Below are 23,491 nucleotides of genomic sequence, written 5' to 3' on the forward strand. Positions count from 1 at the left end.
GTTGCTAGATGGTTTCCTACTTTTTGTTGAGAAATTTTGTTGAGAAATTTTGTATCTGTATTCATAAGAGGTCATACTGGATTAAATCCAATCACTGATGCTCTTATAAGAATATCAGGTGAAGAAGACACAGAGAAGAGAAAGTCACGTGATCACAGAGACAGATTGTAGTGATGCTTCTATAAACCAAGAAATTTTCAGGATTGCTGGCCACTACCAGAAGGTAGGAGGAAGGCAAGAACAGGTTCTCCTCCAGAGTCTCCAAAAGGAAAAGCTTGACTTCCAGCCTCTGGTACTGTGGGAGAATGAATTTCTAATACTCAATTTGTGGCATTTTGTTGTAGCAGTCCTAGGACATTAATATACCTTCCTTCTGCCCGCTTTAGAATTAGTCTTCTTTGCCCAGTGTCTTAAGGCAGTAGGTTAGGTTGCTGATTCGAGATCCTTCTTCTTTCTTAATACAGGCATTTACAGCTATAAATTTCCCTTTACATACTAGTTTAGCTGCATCTCATAAGTTTTGGTATATTGTATCTTCATTTTCATTCATCTCATTTTTATCTCCCTTTTGGTTTCTTCTTTGACCCACCAGTTGTTTCGGATTGTATTGTTTAATTTCCACATATTTGTGAGTTCCTCAAATTTCTTTCTATTACTGATTTCTGATTACATTGTGGTCGGAGAATATACTTTGCATTATTTCTGTTCTTTTAAATTTATTGAGGTTTGTTTTATTGTCTAAACATGGTATATCATAGAGAATGTGCTATGTGCACTTGAATGTATATTATGCTGTTATTGGGTGGAGGGTTCTATAGGAGTCAGTTAAGTCTAGTTGGTTTTTAGTGTTGTTTATGTCTTCTATTTTGTGATTCTGATACTAGTTTCAACATGTGGAGTTTTTTTCTTACACCAAGCAATTCTTGGATACTATCTGTGCATCCTACAATTTAACTCAATTCTGATACTGTCTACCTGGAGATAGCATCAGATCCCACAGATTAAGAGCTCAGTCCTACAAGACTGCCCCGCTCCACTCCAGACACCAGTTGCAAGTCCAGGTTGTTTCCTGTGCTTATGACTACCCGGCTTTTGGTTTGATTAATTTGTTAGAGTGGCTAAAAGAACTCAAGAAATATTTTACGTACCAAGAACAGCCAGAGGGAAGAGATACATAGTGCAAAGTCTGTGGGAAGCTACACAGAACTTTCACACCCTCTTCGGGTGAGCCACTCTCCCCAGTCTCCACATGTTCACCAACCTGGAAGTTCTCTGAACCCTGTTTTTTTGTTTTTTGTTTTTTGGTTTTTTTATGGAGGCTACAAAGGTGTGATTGATTAAATCATTGGCCATGGGTGATTGAACTCAATCTCCAGCTCCTGTGCCCTCCACAGAGGTCTGGAGTCTGGTGGAAAGTTCCAACTCTCTAATCAATGGGTTGGTTCCTCTGGCAGCCATCCATAAGTGATCTACAGGGCTTTCCAAAAGCCACCTCATTAACATAACAAAAGACACCTTAATTGCTCTTCTGGTTTAGGAAGTTCCTAGAGTTTTAGGAGCTCTCTGCCAGAAACGAGAGGAAGACCAAATAGGTATTTATTATAAATCACAATATCACATATTTCTTTGTTGACCTTCTGCCTGGATTTTGCCCATTATTGAATGTAGGTATTGGAGACTCTAACTATTACTGAATTGTCTTTTTTTCTTTTCATTTCTGTCAGTTCTTGCTTTATGTATTTTTGTGTTGTTGATGGATTGACTTTTATCATTATAAAATGTACCTCTTTGTTTTTGGTAACATTTTTTGTTTTAAAGTCTATTTCGTTTGATGTTATAGTCACACCAGCTTTCTTGTAGTTGCTGTTTGCACGTGGTGAGGAGGAAGAAACTCTCCTCTACCCTTGAGGTTCTTTTGGCTAATCTAATAATTGAATAGATATGGGAGACTGGCAAAAGAAAATAACCAAATTTAATTACATACGTGTGTATGGGAACCCTGCATACAGGGGAGAGTCAGAGGCCCCGTATACACGACAGATTCAGAGACAGAAGGGGCACTTGGGTATGTGTGACATTCTGAGTTAGAGATGAGGTACAGTACCTTGGAGACTTCAAAGGGTCATTGTAGGATGACAAAAGCAGATGTTTAGTAAGTAGAAATTTATCTGCCTTAAAGATAGGTCAAAGGGGTTATTCCTGGTAATCTCTTACTGTGATTAAAACCCCTAATTCAAATTCTTCTAGGTAGTTAAGGGAGATACAGAAATTTCTCTTGAGACCTCGGCTAAACTTGCCTTAACTCATAACAATCTGCATACCATAGAGGCATATCTTGGAGTGACTCATTCTGAACCCCCACAAATCATATATCTTCTTCCATTCTTTTACTTTCAGTCTATTTGTGTCTTTGAATCTAAAATTCATCAAGCTTTCTGGATGTGTAGGTTATTTTTTCACTAAATTTGGGAAGTTTTCAGTTAGTGTTTATTTTTTTCTCCTTTCCTTTCCTTCTAGGATCCCCATTACACACATGGTGGTGTGAGTAATAGTGTCCCACATTTCTGTGAGTTTTTGTTCATTTTTCTTCATTCTTTTTAACTCTGTTCTTAGCTTGCATAATCTCTTTGATCTGTCATGTTTGCTAATCTTATGTTAGTTCAAATCTATTGTTGAGCCCTGTTAGTGAAGTTTTCATTACAGTTAAACTTTTCAACCCCAGAATTGCCATTTGGTTCTTTTTATAATTTCTATTTCCTTATTTGTATTCTCTATTTAATGTGACATTGTCATCATCTCTTCCTTTATTTCCTTATACGGATTTTAATGGTTTCTGTCTTTGTATATTAGATCCTACATCTGGTTGCAATTACTGGCAGTTTTTCTTGGCTGCTTTTTCCCTGGTGTATGGGTCATGCTTGCCTATTTCTTTGCACGTCTCATAATTTTTTATTAGAAACTAGACATTTTAGACAACTCTGGGTATTGCTACTCCCTTACTCCCACTTGCCCAAGGAGCTCGTTATTACTGCTATTTGCTTTTTTATTATTTAGCGATCGGCTAGATTATTTCAGTAGAGTCTCTCTCCTCACTCCCCATTAAGCCTGTTGCATCTGATATTGGTGTTGCTCCTTAGGGGGCACAACGTTGAGTATGCTCACAGTCACCTTGTGATGACATTATTTTGTCTTTTTTCTTTCTGACCATAGGCAGTTTTTAAGGGCAATAATTATAAGATAATCTATTGTTTTCAGCAATGTCCTTCAGCATAAATTGCTCCACCAACTGGTGCATCCAAATCGAGGTGCCTTTTATGGGATAGTTCTTGAGATCGGTGTTTTGAGATTTATTCTGACTCCAGGCAGGCTTTCCCTAGTGTCTCTTTTCTCTCTGGTTCACTCTAGCAAACTGGCCAGCCTACAGCTCAGCCTACAGGTCCAGTTAGTCTAGCAGTCTCCTCCTAATTGCCTGATTTCACCCCGGCAGAATGGTTGAGTCTCACGGCTTTGGCACTGGGGCTGGGGATGATAGTACACTTCTCTCTGGGTGATTTCCCCACTTCAGGAGCTGAGCGCTTGGGGAGGTGGCTAGGGAGGTTTAGCAGGGGTAGCGATGGGCAGTTCTGTTCAGCTTTCCTCTCTTGGCATGGAACCACCAGTGAGCCAGGGCAAGGGCAGCCAGGGTGTACTGTGCTCAGGGTAGTGCCTTCTTTCTGTCAGTGGGGTCTGAATGGAAGAAGGGAGCCCCCACTTCTTGGCAGCTTTGCCCATAATTTAGCCTCAGCATCAGGATGAGAAATGCTGATGACCTGCCCCTCTTGGGAAGAAAGCCCTCTGGGAGCTGGGGGAGAGGGAGCACCAGTCTGTTACTTTTAGTTTTATATCTCATTATGGTTCTCAACTTTTTCTGTCTGATTTATTTTGCTTAGCATGATAATCTCAAGAGCCAGCCACGTTGTTGGAAATGGCAGTATTTCATCTTTTCTTATGGCTGAGTAATATTTCATTGTGTATATGTACTACATCTTTATCCAGTCAACTTTGGTTGTTTCCATGTCTTGGCCACTGTGAACAATGACTCTATGAACATTAGGGTGCATGTATCTTTATGGATAAATATTTTCGAGTTTTTTGGATAAATACCCAGAAGAGGGCTTGCTGGGTCATATGGTAATTCTGAGCTTTTTGAGGAACCTCCATACTGTTTTCCGTAGTGACTGTACCAGTTTACATTCCCACCAGCAGTGTCTGAGGGTTCCTTTTTCCCCACAGTCTCTCCAACATGTGTTATTACTTGTCTTGTTGATAACAGCCATTCTTACAGGTGTGAGGTGGTATCTCATTGTGATTTTGATTTGCATCTTTTCACATGTATGTTGGCTGTTTGTATTGTCATCTTGGGAGACGTGTCTGTTCAGGTCCTCTGCCTATTTTTTAATTGGATTGGGGTTTGTTTTTTTTTTATTGTCGAGTTGTATGAATTCTTTATATATTATAGAAATTAGGCTCTTCTGTGAGGCGTTTGCAAATATCTTCTCCCATTCAGATGGCTGCCTCTTTGCCTTGTCAATGGTTTCCTTTGCTGTGTGGAAGCTTGTTGTTTTGATATAATCCCATTCATTTATTTTTACTTTTAAGTTCCCTTGCCTTTGAGGTCAAATCCATAAAATCCTCTTTAAATCCAAGGTTCATGCATTTAATACCTATGTTTTCTTCTGTGCAATTTATTATTTCAGGTTTTATATTTAGGTCTTTGATCCATTTTGAGTTAATTTTAGTCTATGGTGATAGCAGTTTAGTTTCACTCTTTTGCATATGATTTTCATCTGGAGTGGAGATTCTGAGGAGAGGGAATAGGGTCATGCTTTAAGTACCACAGCCGTTCTTACCAAACTATAGTAGGTTTTCACGAATAAATGTTTCTTCATGTGCTATGTGTCTTTAGGACCATTTCCAGAGAGTTTCCATTAAAAAAGAAATTTTCACCAGTTTCACTGAGGAGCTGGTCTGTAGAGCCTCTTTTCTGTGCCAGAAATCCCTACCCCTCCACTGCATTTGACATTAGTATTAGTCAGGATTATATTATATTTGGTTGTGTATAACAGAAAACCCTAAGCAATACGGCTGTTGAAGACTGGAGGTATGGCATCTCCATTGTCATCAGGGCCGCCAGCCTTCTCTCTTTCTGCTTTAGTGAGCTAGGACACAGCTTCATCTTCTTGATCCCTCATGGCCTTGAGATGGCTCTTAGGGCTCCAGACATCTACTTCATGTTGTACACAGCAGAAATGAGGAAGGAGTAAGGAAAAACCTGGTCTCTTTTGTGAGGAGCCTTCTCAAGAGCCCTGACTTATGACTTTTCCTTATATTTCATTGTCCAGAACTTTGCAGCAATTTTGAACACTTTAAAATTAGAAGACTTTATTGTGTAAAACCCCAGCTTCTTCTCTTAGAAACTCTAGTGACCTAGGCCATTTGGCAATTTTGGCTGGAACCCAGGAGCAGCTGTCTGTCAGGTGGAGCATGAACTCTCCATGTGGCCACAAACCCTACCCAACCTACATAACTAAAGTCCAGAGGATCCTTGAGAAATTTTTAAATAAGAGAGTATATTTGGATAATGAGTTGCCAACCAGAGAATATGCTCCAAAATGGGGGAAATAGGGCAAGGTTTTTAAAGGCAGAAGTTGCAAGGAGCTGATGATCAAAGATGGGTTGCTAGGGGAAATAAGACCACACACATGCAGACATCATTTGTTTTCTAATTGGCTGACTCAGTGGTCAAGCTGATGCAGGACAGGGCAAATTTCCCCTGAGTGGCGGGGAGGCCAAGCCCTGGTCTTAGAGAAGAAGAGGGTCTTTTGGCAGAGAGTGTAGAAAGAATTAAACACATACGCTGAAGTTAGGGACAAAAGGAAAGTTTATTAAAGAGGGAGGAAAGCAAAGACTAGAGAAAGCAAAGACAAAAACCTAAGACAAGGAGAAAAAGCCCTGAGTGTCATCCAGTTCATATATTGTTCTTTCGTTCCTGCGAGTTATAGTTTAAAGTCTTTGTTTACCATTTTCCTTTGATATGGACATACAGTGAGGAAAGGGAAGGGGAAGAGTTTGTAGCTTGAAAGGCCTGCTGGCAGTTCCCAGACTTTAATCCATAGAGAATGAACAATTTTATTTTGTGTAGGGCAACCACTTAAAGACTCTGTTTTTCCTGTTTCCCCTTCCACAGGTGTGGGAAATGGGTTGTTAGCAATGCCAGCAGAAATCTTCCTCTGTTCTGCAGGTGTCCTCCTGGCCTGGCTACAGAGCTGATAGGCATATTGCAGTCTCTGAATGTAGCTTGATTTAACATTTTAATTATCGTGCCTCCTCTCTACATAAAGCAAGTGGGGTTGTGAGATGAGAGCAGTGGGTGAATATATGAGTAAGCATTTATCAATATTCTAGTTTCAGCGCGGGCCTGTAGAAAAAAAGGTGATTTTTTTTTTTTTAAATCACACAATTATAGTCCAGGGATTGATAGTTATTGCTGATGCAAGGCATAGGATTTATCAATCGGGGGCCGCTTGCTCTGCAGATGGTTTTGGAGTCCAGGAGGGCTATCATGCCTTGCAAGCACTTTCAGAGCTCAAGCTACAAAAATCCAAATGTTGGGCCACACATTATGATATTAAAGTTCTTATAACTCCTCACCTAGCATGCTCATTTAGGTCAGTTCCTGCTCTTGATAGTATTTAAGTGTAGACTCTTGGCTTGGAGAGGAGAGGAATGAGTAAGTGGAGGAGAGAGCCAGCTTTGCATGGGGTACCTTCCAAAGGTTGAATATTTGTCAGAAAATTTAGTTTTCTATAGCAAATCAAATAAGTTTTTGTTGAGTATTCCCCATCACTGATTCATTCAATAAGTATTTATTGAGAAGCTTTTAAGTATAAGCACTGTTTTAGTACTGGGAATACAGCTATGTGTATGAGAGGAAAATAGACAAAGGATTCCTGCACTTGTGAAACTTATATTATAATTGGGGAGATAGTAAACAAATAAGGAAAAAATATATTATATCAGATGGTAGTTCAGTGTTCTGAAGAAAAATAAGCAGGAAAGGATGAAATAGGGAACGAGGAATGTTTAAAATGTAAATGGTAATTAGGAGGAAGCCACTGAGAAGGTGATGTTTGAGCAGAGACCTAAAGGAGGTGAGGAAGTGAGCCACGTAGGTATGAGGAGTCGGAGGAATATTTCTAAACTGGGAGCAGCCAGCACCAAGGCCCTGAGGCAGGAGCATGCCTTGCTTTGTTTTAGAAACCGAAGGATCAGATGGTTTTAGCTGAGTGAGGGTGGGCAGTATGAAACTAGGTTAAAAGGTAATGTGGGGTGGGGCAGACTACAAGGTCCTCTAGGTCACTGCAAGGAATTTAGGTTTTATGCTAAGTACAAGAAAATCCCCAGGAGGGATTTCTTTCTCAGACTTTGCTTTTATGTTGATGTGGAGGTAAGAAATGTCCAAACCTGTAGAGAATTTTAATGAGTTTGAGCCAAACTGACAACAATTGCCAGGGAAGGAAAATCTCCATGGATTAAGAAAGTGCTCCAGAGAATAGAAATTTTGCAGCTTATTTTCTATATTAAATCAAAAGAGGAAATGTAAGGAAGGTTACATGAGTCAATGGTGGTAGATTAAGGGGGTGGGAGAAAGCAAAGCCAGGAAATCCCTGAGACTGGATAAAATGTAAAACAGAGAGACACATACTTCTTTTACATTGTGGGTACAGGAGAGTTAATAATTGGCATTTACAGCACATAGAGATGGTATGCGGGGGGGCAAGATACCCATGAGGAGTTCTGTGGTCTCCTGTGCTCTGGTGAGGTGGGCTATGCCCAGAAGTGTCTGGTAAAAAAGGGATTACTCTGACATTCCAAAGATGTTATCTTATATGCAAAAAGACAGCAGATGGGCTCACTTAAGGTAAAGATTGACCTTTGTCAAGAAAACTACAGGCCCAGGATGTGACTACCCTCCATGACTTGCTTTTAGTTAGGAATTTTTATGTTCAGACCATCCTTATGTGGTTAATTTTGGTCTCTGAGTTTGTAAGGCCCGCCATGCAGGCCTCCCCTGAGCTCATCAGGTTTAGTATGTGGACCCTTTTTCATCCACATTGAGAATAGACTTTAGGAGTAAGACCAGAAGCCAGGGGTCGCTTAGGAGATTATTTTAATGGTAAGATGTCTTAGTGGCTTGAACCATTGTGGTGGAGGTACTGAGAAGTGGTTGGATCATGGATGTATTTTGAAGATAAAACTGATAGCATTTGCTAGACATTTACATGTAGTTTGAAAGGAGATGATTCTTATCAAGGATGAATCCAAGATTTTTTTTCTGGGCAAGTGGAATGGAGGGTTGCCATTCACTAAGATGGGGAAGACTAGGGGAGAAGCAGGGAAGGGGTAGAATTTTAGAAGCCCAGCTGTAGACAAGTTAACGCTTAAGATGCATGTTAACTACCCAACCGGAGATGCTGGTTAAGCGTTTGGGTCTGTAAGTGTGGAGTTTGGGAGTTGTTGGCTGTAGGTGGTATTTCTACTGAACTGAATGAGATCACCAAGAAATGAGTACAGACAGGGAAGAGATAGACCCAAGGGCTGAGCCACAGCCACTCTAGCACTCGGTGGTTTGGGGACTAGTAGACTCTTATGAAGAATTCTGAGAAGGAGCTATCAGGTGGGTAGGAAGAAAACCAGTAAGTATGTGGAGGCTGACGTTGGGGCAAGGACCTGACCTTGGGGCAAGGACAACTCCCTGGGCAATAGGGGAGAAGGTACTCTTCGAGGTGGTGATTGAGGTGTTTGCAAGTTCTTTTCTGATTGCTTCTGTTATTTCAGTGCAGCAGGGAGTAGGCTCGTCAGGCAGACTGAGGGAGAGGGAGGCAGAGTGGAGGTCTGAGGAGTGGCGAAGTGTGGGATCATGGGATGGTTGTCCAGGAGAGTGAAGAGGACTCGGCAGAGGTAGTTGGACTGCTAGTGGCACCACGGCCCTCTCTAAGTTAGTGGTCATGAATCAGCATGGCCAGCCAGCCTGGGCAAGTTTTGTCTCATCCTTGCTCAGCTACAGGGAAACAGATGTGGAGTCTTTTGGGGCATGGAGGTAACCAGTGTTGAAGTTGTGCCAGATGAGCACCAGATGAGAAGGTCGAAGGGGTGTGTACTTAACTGTGGAATCAAAACATTGGCTTTTATGTTTAATGATCTCAGCGTTTCTCTGTGTGGCCCTCTTCAATCTCTTGGTAATTTAGAGTCATTGTAATTTTTTTACTCTAGGTTGTTCAGCCAAGTGCAATTTTATTTAAGAGCACTCCCTCCAGTGAGCTGGCCCAAGTGTATGTCTGTCTCCTGTTAATATGCTAATATAAAGTCATGCAGAGCTCACTGTTTCATTTGGAAGGTCACTGGTTCCTGGGGGTGTGAAGAGCAGCCGGGTAGACCTCTAGGCCCACTGGCCCTTCCCCTGGCTAGTCTTCCAGGGTGACTCGGGCCTGCAGTACCCGCTTCCTCACACTGGCACCTAATGTTTGAACAATTTTTTTCATATTTTAATACTGTCCTCTACTGTTCTTCTCTCCTAACTTACAAATAAGCTACTGTGGGCAGAAAGTGTCTCTTGTATCTTCCTTTGTTCATAGCACTTAAATATTTGGCTCTCAAGCTGTAAATTACATTCATTTATTAATATTCTGTGCTGTTGCAAAGGATGGGCTGTTCGCACTGCTCACGTTCTCTATGGGAACCTTGTGGGCCACTATTTCCCAGCATGCAGCTTAGTGTCAGGTTCTGTCGTCCTGCCCTGTCACAGGACCCTGGCTCCTCTGCCCGTGCTGGGAGCACTGGCCCAATGTTTTCTTCTGATAAGCCCCACCCAGTGTGCACCTCGAGCTGCCCTGAGCAGGTGATCTTTGTTGAGTGTTGAAATATTTGAACTAGTTGTCCCTCCTCCAAACAGGGTCCTTTGTCCTGGAGGCTCATGGAAACATGAGCTGCCCATCTGCTTTGGGCCCCAGCTTCTCAGGTGGCAACAGGGTTGTTTAGACACCAAAGGGATTTTTATTTTTATAAAGAGACTGGGAAGGTGGATAGGAGATAAACGAGATGAATTTTATTTTGGAAATGGCTGATAAAATTTGCACATGTGGGAGGCAAAGTAATTTAGTGGAATAATTTAGAGGAATATGTGAGACTAATGGAGTTTGCCCTTGCATGGTGATAAGGGGGACAAAAAGCACCTTGAAATTCTAGGTAGAAAGCACATTCTCTTCTTTCTGTAGTTTAGCTGAGCAAGTATTTATTTAACGTCTGATGTTTGTTCACCTGTTAGGTTTGTTGGCCGATAAGAAGTAAGAACCTTGTCTTCCAGGAGCTTGCCAGGTTTCATGATGCTGACTGCATGCTAGGCGTCAGTGCTAGTACGGCCTAAGCGGAGTGCAGCTGCCGTGGAGGGAGAAGACTTGTCCTCCAATATCAGTGAAGGCTGCCAGCCCACGGCCTTGACCTTAGTGATAGTGGAATCCAGAGAAGGAAGAGCTGGGATGGAGGAGCCTCCGAGGAGAAGCAGGATTTAAAGGATAAGGAGGATTAGATAGGGAGGGGCGGAAACCTAGGGGTCAGGTGTGAGGAAAGGGGAAGGTGACATTAGGAGGAGCTTGGACTCGATTCTCTAGCCTGGGAAAGTGGCTTCCGCCCTGGCTGTTTCCCAGGATTCTAGAACAGAGGAGAATCCCGTTTTCACCCTAGATGTGCTCCCTGCGCCTGCCCTGCCCATTCCTCCTCATCTCTGCCGAACTGGAAATGGCACTGTCATCCTCAGGTCCTCTCTTTGCTTCACCTACTGTGTTCACTTGATCGCTGCGCCTGGAGGACCACCTCATTTGTTTAATTCCACTCTACTATTACTGTTCTTTGCTTCTATAACACTATAATTCCCCTTCCTCTGAGTCTCCATGGTCTTGCCTGCCCAAGCTGTATTTCTAAATCACAAATATAGTCAGGTAAGTCCTCTGCTTAAAAATTCCTGATGATTCTCCACTGTCCATAGGACAAAGTCTAAACTTCATTTATAACCTGGCTCCAGCCTCTAATTCCTGATTGTGTTCTGAGTCTGAGCGACCATGTAGGAGAAGTAAAGTATTTTATAGTAAAGTATTTACATTTTCCATAGTTCATAGTTCACTAACAGGATAGTCTACTCAAAAGCACTTGGAACTTATGGTGCAACGTACTTTCCTTATTAACCATGCATAGCTATGGCACAGGAGAAGCATTTCTATTTATATTGATCTCATATTGCCAAGGAAAAGTTGAAATATGGATAGTAACTCATATTTTTAAAGGCAGCAGGAAGATAAATGATACCTTTGCGGAGGATTGCCACCCCAAATGGCAAAGTTTTAAAAAAAGTCTGGTGCTTAAAGAGATAAGCCTCAGGTATCTGGAAAACCCACTCAAGGAAATGTGAGACGGTCAGCAGGCATCCATCCATAGATCCTGACAGATCCTATCAAGAAATAGCAAGGCCATGGGTGAGCAGTGAGAGTTAACAATGAGAAGGAAATCACAGCTACACCAGGCTTGTCTCTGCTGGCTGCCGTGTAGAGTTGGAGCCCAAGCCCTTGGCGCCAAACCTCTCTTTCTGGGTCAGTGATTTGAATGGCGTTTCTTGGAAGTGGAGGCAGGCTCTTTTCTGACCCAGCACATGGAAGGTAGGAAGCCAGCCTGGACACATTCTGGAGTTGGCTGCCCTGAGGGTATTTCAGAAGTGGGAGCAAATATGGTCACATCCCCACACAGTAGAAGAATAGCGAAGAATCTCCAAGGGCCTGTGGTGAATGGACCGGTGATGAGGCTGCCTTCCCTCAGAGAGAACAGATTTCATGGTCAGGAGTTCTTGGGGGCAGCGATGGCAGTTTCAATGGGGAGAAAGGGTCATTGTAGATACCCCCTAAGGAGTCAGAGTCCTCAGTGCCTTGAGCAGAAGGGGATGCGCCTCACTGGGTGCACGCCTTTGTAACACCCATGCGCCTGCAGTGGCACCTTGTTGGGGGTGGGTGTTGGGTAATGCAGAAGGACACACAGAGTGACTGTCTTACTAACCCTCTCGATTCTGTCTGTAGTGTGGACACTCCACGCAAACTTGCCTCAGGAGGTGTTGCCAGGATTAGTGGCTAGTTGAGTTGTTCCTCCCATGGGGGACGAGGGCACCTCCTTCCCCTTGTCTGTGAGGGGGTGGGGGTGGGAAGGGAGGCAGTGCTGCTTACAGAGCAAGAGGCTGCTGGGATTACCATGCTGTCTTGCGTGCACTCTTAATCCTCCTGTGGAACAGTGAGTAGCCCGAGAAACCTGAATGGTGTGTTGTTAGTTCATGGCTGTTATACCACATATAAAACACGGATAAGCCTTGTTATCCAGTGAGTTTCTGCAGTCAGTTCTTACTGATCAAGCTGTTGGATCAAAGGAAAACAAAGCTGCAGGAAACATGGTGCTTTCTTGCACCTTTTTGAAAATGCAAGTCATGTTGTCTAGGAAATCCTCCCCGCTAGTGCTCTGCACATCGCTAGCATTGGAACTATGGAAGAGGCAGCTGAAGTTATTCCAGGAAAGTGCCTGAAGTTTGGTAATAAAAAGTGGCGTTTCTCCCCTGCCTCTAGGCTGGGTTTCTGGGAGTGCACGTGGCCAAAAGGAAACCTTGCTCAGCTTTGGGAAATGATTCCCTTGGCTCTGGCACTTGCCTCTAGGTGTCCTGGCAGCCCTGAGTGAGGGCTTGTGCGGGCTGTGTGCAAAGGTTCCCAGTGCTGAATGCAGTGTGATGAGTGAGAGGGTGCCAATTGGTTGGAAAGGTGTAGATAAACAAGAGCAAATATGTATACAGCGGTGTGCACTCTGAGCTCCCAGAGCTGCTGCCAGACTGAGGACTCGCAAGTTCGGCCACAGCCTCTCCTGGGCTGGCTCAGGAGCAGCGGGGAGCCTGCAGTACTGAGCACAGAAGGAGCCTTCCCTGCTCGCTGCTAGTTAAGAGGACACTTAAAGCATTTTTTCTAAGGTGACCTAGTCTAGCAAAGGTGAACTGCTTTAGTGGGGGTGAAGGTGTGACTGTAGACACAGCAATGGAGAAAGCTGGGGGTGAGATGCCCGCGAGCCCTAAGCAGTCCTTCCTGGCGACTCTGGGTGACTCACGGGTGACCCTGCTGTCTGTCTACAAGCGATGGTCCTTCAGGAGGAGCCCTGGGGCCAGTGACTCCACCAGACCAGCGCCTTTGGAGGAGGAAGGCTCTCTTCCATTAGAAGAGGGAGAATTTTCCCAGAAGGTTTTGAATGGAACACGGGAAATCAGTTCCAATCAGGTCAGTGCAATTGCAGAAGGCCTAAAAAGCCAAGAGGGGGTTTGGGTCTGGTTTCTAGATGGAGGTTTCTCCCTTGCCTTATATAGAAGGGGTCAGGGGTACAGGTCTGGGGTGGGAAGTAACAGTCTGAATATAGCACTGAGCTGGGAGTTAAGGTGACTTCTCCAGAGATTAAGTCCATAGTGGATAATGTTGGGTTTATTGCTTCTTATTTTCAGGTTATTTTATAAGCCTTTGTAGAGAGAAATTTTTTTAAATGCAAATCAGACAAAAAAGGATCTTTCTCCTCTTTTTAAAAAAATCTGTACCTTATTCCACATATTTTGAAAATGTTGCTATAAAATGAAGCTGCTCTTCTTAAGCATATGAAAGTTTGTTAACACAGAAGTCTGGTAAAGTTCAAAAATAAGGCAATGTAACATTTTGTGAAAATGATGCCTTTCAGTAGAAATTCTGGGTGGGACTGGTGGTCTGTAGGGTGTCTTTTTCATTGAGATAAGTAAGTGGAGAAAATAATACTGGTTAGATACAAAGGAAAGTTTTTATAAGTTCTTGGCCCTTTTAGGAGATATTTTTGTTTCTTTTAGTGATATTTTTGTTTCTTTTAGTGTTAGTTATTTGTTTTAAAAGTCCCCAAAACTGAAGAAATTTTGTGAAGAGATTTTTGAGATGTACTGTACAAGAGATATGTATGTTGAAAGAGATTTATGAATGTACATTTATGAAGTTCACAGTTAGCTTTTACATTTTTAGCTGAGTATCTAAGATAGCAAAATAGTAAATGTTTTTGGAAAATGCTTGAGAGGACTTCTTTAAACTGTTCAAACTTTTATTTACAAAACCCAGCCTAAGATTGAGGTGTTTGAATGATTTTTAATGGCCAGCACTAATCTCACATGACTAGGCGAGTGGTCGGAAGCCGGCTGGGGTGGAGGCTGGGGCACCCGTGGTTGTGTTCTCTGCCATTGCCAGGCTGTGGGTCATGGCAGATGAGTCTTGGACTCCTTGACCTTCAGATTCCTCATTGCCAAGTGGAATAAGTCCTGCCTCATCGGATTGTGAAAACACTTTGTAGAGTATTGTATATACAGAGAATGGTGTAGCCAAAATTGTGACTTTCAGTAGAATTCCCATCTTGGAGATGTGTTTGGTGCCCTATAAATGTCTAGTAGAACTATGTCAGCCAATTAATCTGTCTAAAGCTCTGTTATAAGAATAACACATGCTCATTATACAAAACAAATTTGCCATGAGGCAAGGGGAATATAGAAAAGTATAAAGAAAAAATTAAAGCCACCAAATGAATGCCCCAGCCATTTTCCTTCTACCAGTATGTTGTAATTTATTGTGAGGAGAGTTGCTAATTTATCGTGAATGGAATGTGTGTAGGTATATGTGAGTTTTGTGTATGTGTACATATATGTATTATTTTTACAAATATAGGATCAGGTCTTTTTTTTTTTTTTACTTAATATTTTTTTACTTCATATTTTTACTTAATATTTTGTGGACAGTTATATACACAACTCTATATCAGCAGTTTTACTTGTAGTCTCACTTTTAAATTTAGGATTATTTTTAGAAAGAATTTAAGTTAATTATTCTGAAATGGAGGAAATTTGTAATGGCCGGTTTATGATGATAAAAGTAACTGTTGAGTACTTGTTCACTGTTAACAGTATATTGACTCAAAGTCTGTAATAAATCAAACTTTGGATCTATTTGAAAGCTAACTTATTTATACTTGGTATGTAGAAGAGAACTTCTATGTCACTTCATTTAATCACCATCCCCCTTTAACAGACAGAAAGCTGAGATGGAGAGGTTAATTTGTGGGAAGGATTTAATCCTAGGTCTGTCTGAGGACAAGCCCTTTGCTTTTCCATTGGGACATGGAACTATTATTTAATATACTGGGTGAGATAGAGTTTTGAAAATATCTGAATATTGGAGAGTTGCTAATTTATCGTGAATGTAAAGTTAGCTTGCAGGTGGTGATGCATCGTTTATAAAAGATGTGAGTAGCTGCTATGAATAAAACATTTCAAAATTGTGATTGTGGTTAATAGTTTTATGTACTTATATTTTACGTTGTTTATGCAGTACAATTTAGTTTGAGATCATGATGTTGAGCAAGTTGTAAGTTTCTTCTGTGTTTTTGACGGGCAGAGGGGGGAAAATGTCTTTTAAGGTAGGGGTCCCCAATCCCTGGTCTGTGGACTGGTACCGATTTGTGGCCTGTTAGGAATTGGGCCACACGTTGTGTATGGGAGGTGAGCCACAGGCGAGCGAGCAAAGTGAAGCTTCATCTATATTTGCAGCCGCTCCCCAGCGCTAGCATCACCACCTCAGCTCCACCTCAGATCATCAGGCATTAGAGTCTCATAGGAGCACCAGTCCTTGGTGCCAAAAAGGTTTGAGACCACTGTTTTAAGGCATAACTGGTAAAAACATGAAGTCTGGAGAGGGCATCCCTCCCTGCCCCTGTATATTAGCAGGCTCAGCAGGTTGGGCTAAGCCTGGTGAGGCTCCTAGACCATTACCCGCTCCCCCAGAGGAGCTATCTGTCGCAAGCAAGGAAGGCAGCTATCGGAGTAACACCTTGGGCATGTTTGTGTCTTTCCACAATGCTAGGTTTATTGAGTAGAACCTTCTTAGATAAACCAAGCAGATACTCATGCAGGCAAACACACAACATGCAGAGAAGGGGGAGTACAGAGGCTTATGTGACAGAGCGATAGCGTAAAAGCCCTCTGCGTTCTTGGAGTCTTGAAGTGGGCTGTGGAACTGGCGGCCTGGACATCCTTAGTCCCTCCAAGCCAGTGGCACAATGGGCAGGAAGTCTGTGTCTTCAGCTGTAGCATTACCTTCACAGTGTGTTCTGGTCAGGCTTAGTGCTTGGCTTATATAGCCCTCAGTGGGCAGAGTTCTTCAGTTATCAGTCCTGGCAGCTGTGTGGCTCTTTTCCACCATTGTGGCTGTGACATGGCTGTGATGTTTCTGTCATTTTGGGCTTCTTTGGTTTTGGACCTTCAGGTCACACCCTAAGGGTGTTCCCATCATGTGACTTGGTTGTTTGCCAGTTGATATTACTGTCATGGCTCCCAATGGAGTCCATTTTGTAAAGTCCTAAAAGTCTTCATTCACTGTGTCTATGCACAGGCTAACCAAAGACTAGAATGTAGGGGCCTCAGTGCCTGGACTGGGTGTTCTGGCCCGGACTTCCTCAGATCTCCGGGTTGCTCCCTGCGCCATGGTCTCCTCTCAGACCCAGGACAATGGACTGAAAAGGAATGGGCTCTTGCATCTCAGAAACCCCCTTTGGGGTAGTGGAAGGGGTAGATGTTACTTGGCACTTGTTGCAGTTGAAGAGTGTAGAATTCTCCTTTTCTCCCAGAAACAGCTGTCCAAGACTTCATCGTGGCTCTACTGACTGCTTTGGCCAGCCTTGGTGGCTGTTTCATTTGTCTTTATAGTCGGTATTTCTTACAGTGTTATTAGTCCACAGTAATCATGCTGTTGAATGAGTGAACAAATAAACGAGAAGTGGGTTTATATTCTTAGGTTTCAGACTTAACCATTTTAGAAAGCAAGATACAGAATTGTATGTTGGGTGAAGGGTTGTTAGGTAGGATTTTATTTTTACCCAGATGAAATCAAGATGATCTACTTGGTACAGATATATCCCTGCTAAAATAAAGGGAAAAAAATTAGACATAGTGGGATAATCTAGTCTCTTAAAGAAGTCACTACCTATTGTCATGGAATCAGCAGCAGCAGCAGCACTATAATATTTTTTGCCTTTCTAGAGAACTCATCATTGTATTTCTTTAATTTAGTTTTCTCTAAAATTAGTACCTGCTGGATATAAACATCAACAACAGAATATAGAAGTAAGGATTTGTTTCCCCTCTAGACAAATAGAGTATACTGTATACTCAGTCAGTTCTGCACCTTTTTTCCCCTTTAATCTGTTATGGATGTCTTTCTGGGCCAATGCGGGTAATTCAGATTTATTTTAAACCACTACGTAAAATTCACATTTGTTTTAAATCACTACATAAAATTCACCTTTGTTTTAAACCACTACATAAAATTCACCTTTGTTTTAAACCACTACATAAAATTCACATTTGTTTTAAACCACTACATAAAATTGGGTGTATACTTTACATAGCCAGTTCTCTATTGAAGAATATTTATGTAGTTCCCAGGTCTGCACTATCCAAAGGTGACAATGAATATTCTCATGTAATTTTATATATGATGAAATTCCCAGAAGTGGAATTACTGGGACAAAGGCAATGGGCATTTAATGTTTTGATAGATACTGCTTAATTGCTCTCCAAAAAGATCATATAAATTTATTTTTCTACAGTGGTTGCGAATTATTTTTCTCTACACTTTTGCTTAATGTATCATCAGACTTTAAAATTTTGCCAACCTATTGGGTGAAAAGTGATATCTTACATTTGTATTTTATTATTTTCCCTTCTCACTCCCCATCCCCCTGCCGCTCTGCCTGCCAGTATTACTGAGACAATTGACAGCATAACGATTTGACTTACATATATTGTGAAATGACTACCATAGTAAGTTTGGTGAACATCCATTATCTCATAGATAAAAAGAGAAAAAAAATGTTTTTTTCCCTAGTGATGAAGACTCTTAGGATTTATTCTTTTAACAACTTTCCTATATACCATGTAATAGTGTTAACTACAGTCACCATATTGTCCATCACATCCCTAGCACTTATTTATCTTATAACTGGAAGTTTGTACCTTTTGACCACCTTCATCCACTTCCCCCTCCCTGCACCCTCTGCCTCTGGTAACTACACATCTCATCTCTTTTTCTACGAGTTTAGTTTTTTCTTTCTTCTTTTGTTTTAGATTCCACATATAAGTGAGCTTATATGATATTTGTCTTTCTCTTTCCAACTAATTTCACTTAGCATAATGCTCTCAGGGTCCATCTGTGTTGTTACAAGTGGCTGAAGAATGTGTGTGTGTGTATGTGTGTGTGTGTGTGTGTGTGTGCGTGCGTGCGTGTAACACATTTTCTTTATCCATTCATCCATTGATGGAAACAACACAGGTTGTTTCCAGGTTTCAGCTATTGTAAATAATGCTGTAATGAACACGGAGGTGCAACTATCTGTTCAACATAGAGTTTTCATTTACTTCAGATAAATACCCAGAATTGGGAGTGCCGGGTCATACCGTAGTCCTATTTTCAGTTTTCTGAGGAAACTCCATGCCGTTCTGCATAGTGGCTGTGCTAATTTACAATCCCATCAGTAGTGCACAGGGCTTCCCTTTTCTCCACATCCTCACTAGCGTTCATGTTATCTCTTGTCTTTTTGATAATAGCCATTCTAACAGATAGGTATAAGATGAAATCTCATTGAGGTTTCGATTTGCATTTCCTTGATAATCAGTGGTGTTGAGCATCTTTAACATGTACCCGTTGGCCATTTGTATGTCTTTGGTAGAATGTCTATTCAATTCCTCTGCCCATTTTTTTAATTGATTATTTACCTTTTTTCTTGCTATTGAGTTGTTTGAAATTTTTATATATTTTAGATATTAACCCTTTATCAGATTTACGGTTTGTAAATATTTTCCCATTTGTAAGTTGTCTTCATTTTGTTGATTGTTTCTTTAGCTGTGCAGAAGCTTTTCAGTGTGATGTAGTCCACTTGTTTATTTTTTATTTTGTTGATTGTGCTTTAGGTGTCACATCTACAAAAAAATCATTGCCAAGATCCATGTAAGGGAGCTTTTATCCTATGTTTTTCCTTCTATGGTTTTATAGTTTCCAGCCTTACATTTAAGTCTTTAAATCAGTAGAATTAATTTTTGTGAGTGTTGCAAGATTGGGGTCTAGTTTCATTCTTTTACATGTGAATATCCAATTTCCCTAGCACTATTTATTGAAGAGACTGTCTTTTCTTCACTAAGTATTCTCGGTTCCTTTGTCAAATATTAATTGATCATATATTATTGTTATTTTAAAAAGGTTTATCAACCACTTACATTTCTTTTTCTGAGGATTAATTTAAGTAGCAACTTCTTATGTATTATATAATAGCATAAATTATAAACATTAGGTTTATACCTAAGTCTTTCAAAGGAATAACATTTGTTTTATGTATAGCCGGTCATACCTGTAATCCTAGGCAGAAACCACTACTTTCATTAGCCACAATGGTATAGATTTTTGTGTGATAAAATACTAACTGTATTATTTCATTGATCCTGACAACCATAATCAATTTATCAGTAATAATAATAAATAACAAAAATGATCCCAAGTTTATTGGCTTCTGTCGTATAATAAACGTACCTGAATTAACTTAGTCTTGTTTGTGTGACTTTTCTTTTAACCAGTGGTAATATTGCACGTATCTAAGGTAAAGTCTTTTCAATCATGATCTTAATCATATTCTGGGAAATGACATAAAGGAATTATGACCTTATGGTTCTTACTTAAACTATTTCATTCAGATATATAAAAAATATATTCCAAGTTGCTTGATAGTGACAAGCTTGTTATTTAAAATTTCTTTGTTTGGAGAGCCTTGAAATATAGTGTTATCAGAGAAGATTCTGAAGCAGAAAAAAATGCTGTTGATTGATAAAAGTCTGATGGAATAATTGTTATAATACATATATGTTAAAAGCAACAGAATTCTCTAAAACTGTTGATAATAAAGCTGTGAGGAATGAGATTGGGAATGGGTTTTCTGAAGCAACATTGTGAAGTGCTTCTTGGAGAAGTCTTATAGTCTGTGAATTTCTAAATTTTATTTTTATTTTATGTAGAAAACAACATATGTATGTATTGAGGTTTGTTAATTTTGTTATTAATTTTATTCACTTTTTCTCCTGGGCAAATAATGGGTTTACTGCTTCCAGTTTTTCAGTATGGGTAAATATTTTTTCTTGCTGTGGTCAAGAGAAGGAAATAGGCCATAAATGGTCATTGGTCAATGGTCAATGGAATTTTTCAGAAAGTACACAGTCAGCACCAGGGCTGGGGGCAGTCCTGGAGGGAAGAGATCAGGTTGCTGCACACACAGCCCAGGCACCTAGTCCGCCCTCATTAATGTTTGAATTAATGCCTGAGTTTTGGTTAGTTTGTTATTTTAGTAGATAAAATTTAAATAATTATCATTAGAAACTCTTTTTTGGACCTTTGTGAAACAATGTTAAAGGATAGTTTGAAGGAGGTAAAGTGAGGGTTGGGGGAATTTATACTCTAGTTTTAATGGTTAGTTTTCCTTATCAGTAAAATGGTGGAAAATAAGATCCCTGCCTACCTCACTGGGCCGTTTTTGAAGATCAGATGAGGTCATGTTTGTCTTCGTAGTCGTTCATTCATTTGCAAACATTTATGATGTTATATTTAAAAAATAAAAATTTTTATTAAAATATAGCTAACATACAACATTGCATTAGTTTCAGGTGTACACCATAGTTTTTCAACATTTATACACGTAAAGAAGTGATCACTGTGATAAGTCCAGCAACCAGCTGACACCGTACAACGCCGTCACAGTACTGTTGACCGTTTTCCACACACTTCACCCTACATCCCCATGACTTATTTGTTTTATACCTGGTAGTTTGAAACTTTTTATTTCCCCTCACTCCTCCTTTTGATTTTTTAATTACAGTTGACATTCACTATTATTTTATATTAGTTTCAAGTGTACAGCACAGTAGTTAGGCATTTATATAACTTATGAAATGATCCCCCCAATAAATCTTACGCCCATCTGGCACCATAGACAGTTATCACCATATTATTGACTAAGGACCCTGTGCTTTACTTCATATTCCCATGACTATTTTGCAACTATCAATTTGTACTTCTTAATTCCTCACGTTTTTCACCTGCTCCCAAACTCCCTCCCATCTGGCAGCCATCAGCTTGTTCTCTGCATCTGTGAGTCTGTTTCTGTTTTGTTTGTTTATTTTGTTCTTTAGATTTCCATATGTGAGATCATATGGTATTTGTCTTTCTCTTACTTATTTCACTTAGCTTAATACCTTCCAGATCTATCCATGTTGTCACACATGGTAAGATTTTATTCTTTTTTTATGGCTGAGTAATAGTCCATTGTATATATGTACCACAATTTCTTTATCCAGTTTATTTGTGGGCACTTAGGTTGCTTCCATATCTTGCCTCTTGTAAATAATGCTTAAATGAACATAGAGGTGCATATATCTTTTTGAATTAGTGTTTTGAATTTCTTCAGATAAATATCCAGAAGTAGAATTGCTAGGTCATATGGTAGTTCTATTATTAATTTTTTGAGGAACTTCCATACTGTTTTTCCATAGTGACTGCACCAATTTGTAATCCTATCAACAGTGCAGGAGGATTCCCATTTCTCCACATTCTCTCCAACACTTGTTGTTTATTGATTTATTAGTGATGGACATTCTGACAGGTATGAGGTGATATCTCGATGTTAGGCTTGTAAGTCCCTTTAGCTTTCAGGCCTCCCTGCAAAGCTGTAGGTAGCATCTTATTATTACCCCATTTTATACGTAAGAAAACTGAGGCTCAGATTCACTCAGACAAGGCTGGAATTTATACCCAAGACTATCAGAAATACTCTGAAAAAATTCACAAATAGGAAAGATGTATTTAAACAAACATATGTGAAAAGGTTCTTTAGTGTATAAAGCCAAGTATATCATCAGTTCATCATTGTTGTTGCTTATGTTAGTATGGTTTAACAAAATATTTTCCTTAGATAAACTGAAAAACCACATTAAAGTAATACTTTAAAAAAAATTTTTTTAAAATTGGAAAATATATACAGATAATAAAAAAAATCAGAATTTTATAACTCACCCCTAGATAACCTCAATTTTACATATTAATACATAAGTGTCTACTCCTGTAAGTCTGTTTACATCTGTACACATATGTACAATACCTATGGGTTTAACGTGAGACGATTCTTCCTCATTGGGGTTTTAGAAACACCCATTTTCTCTGGTGTGGTTTGGGTGGGATCTTTTCAAGGTCTCTTCTGACCCTCCCTCCCCTGTGAATCTCTGACATCCTGAGAATTCTCAGATAAGGATAGAGCCAGGCAGTGACTCAATCACAATATATTTGGGAGGATGTACAAGGTGCCTGAACCATTGCCACCTCTGCTTGTGCCCTGCCTCCTCTCTTAAGTGTGGTTGCCTTGAGTATATTTGGAATTAGACATGTTGAAGAAAGCAAAGCAAGTGCCGATATTCTGCTGTAGTTTTTCTGAAGTGCCAGAGACAGCTAGAGGTGACGGATACTAAAGGATGAAGGCAAGTCTCGGATTCAGGCAGCCAGGCTCAATGGTCCTGGCTGCACCCTTGCCTCCCTGGTGCTTTCACTCTGTAATACGCTACGTCACTATTTTTCGTGTTTCCTTCATTTTGCTTTTCTGTGTTGCAGTCTCTTCCCATAATTAACATAGCTAAAAAGAAAAAGTAACCTTAAAAGTTGTTTTTAAAAAAATAGAGCCTGTTAGACTTTTGAGCTGGATTTAAATCCCAGTTCTGTTATTTAAATTGACTTGTGGCCTTGATAAAATTCTGAGTCTGTTTCAACAGTAAAATGGTGATAATACCTACACATAGAATTATCCTGAGTATTAGGGATATGAAATACTATCCTCATAAAATAACACTGAGAATCATTAACATCTTGCTATTACTGGTTCGTGTACATATGAAAATATCAGGACTTTTTTGTATTTTGAATTTGGTGAACAGTTCAGGAGTATAGAGTTGTATGGGGTGGAGGTTATATACTGGAAGGGTTGTATACATGCATAACGTTTTTGGCTTATAAATTGTTAAGGGTGTTTGTTACACATCAAAATGAAAGAAATCTCGAAGAGAAGATATCTTGTTTAAGAGAAGGTATCTTGTTTGGTGTTACACACCAAAATGAAAGAAATCTCGAAGAGAAAGTATCTTGTTCCAGGTGTAATGGAAGTGGCTAGTGGTCCTTACATTGTACACGTGGTAGTAGTGCTCTTTGATTTGTGATCAGTCATTTTCTACAAGGCATGCCATTTTGGGGCTTTTCAATTC

At 40.4% G+C, this 23,491-nt stretch overlaps 1 protein-coding gene across 7 annotated transcripts in view; it reads left to right on the forward strand.

Annotated features, from left to right (window-relative positions):
* The window catches only part of ATP7B (ATPase copper transporting beta), an 81,932-nt gene that overhangs the window by 7,260 nt on the left and 51,181 nt on the right, over positions 1-23,491 (forward strand). Inside the window, exon 1 of one of the 7 annotated variants that reach the window (XM_025044771.1) lies at positions 12,741-13,382. The exons of the other annotated variants lie outside the window; for them this stretch is intronic. Coding sequence (XP_024900539.1) covers positions 13,146-13,382 — 237 coding nt within the window. The 5' untranslated portion in view covers positions 12,741-13,145. Of the gene's footprint in view, positions 1-12,740; positions 13,383-23,491 lie in introns of those variants that run through there. 7 annotated transcript variants of the gene reach the window in all.

This window comes from Pteropus alecto, unplaced genomic scaffold (assembly GCF_000325575.1).
Source record: "Pteropus alecto unplaced genomic scaffold, ASM32557v1 scaffold413, whole genome shotgun sequence".
Classification (NCBI taxonomy): Eukaryota; Metazoa; Chordata; class Mammalia; order Chiroptera; family Pteropodidae; genus Pteropus; species Pteropus alecto.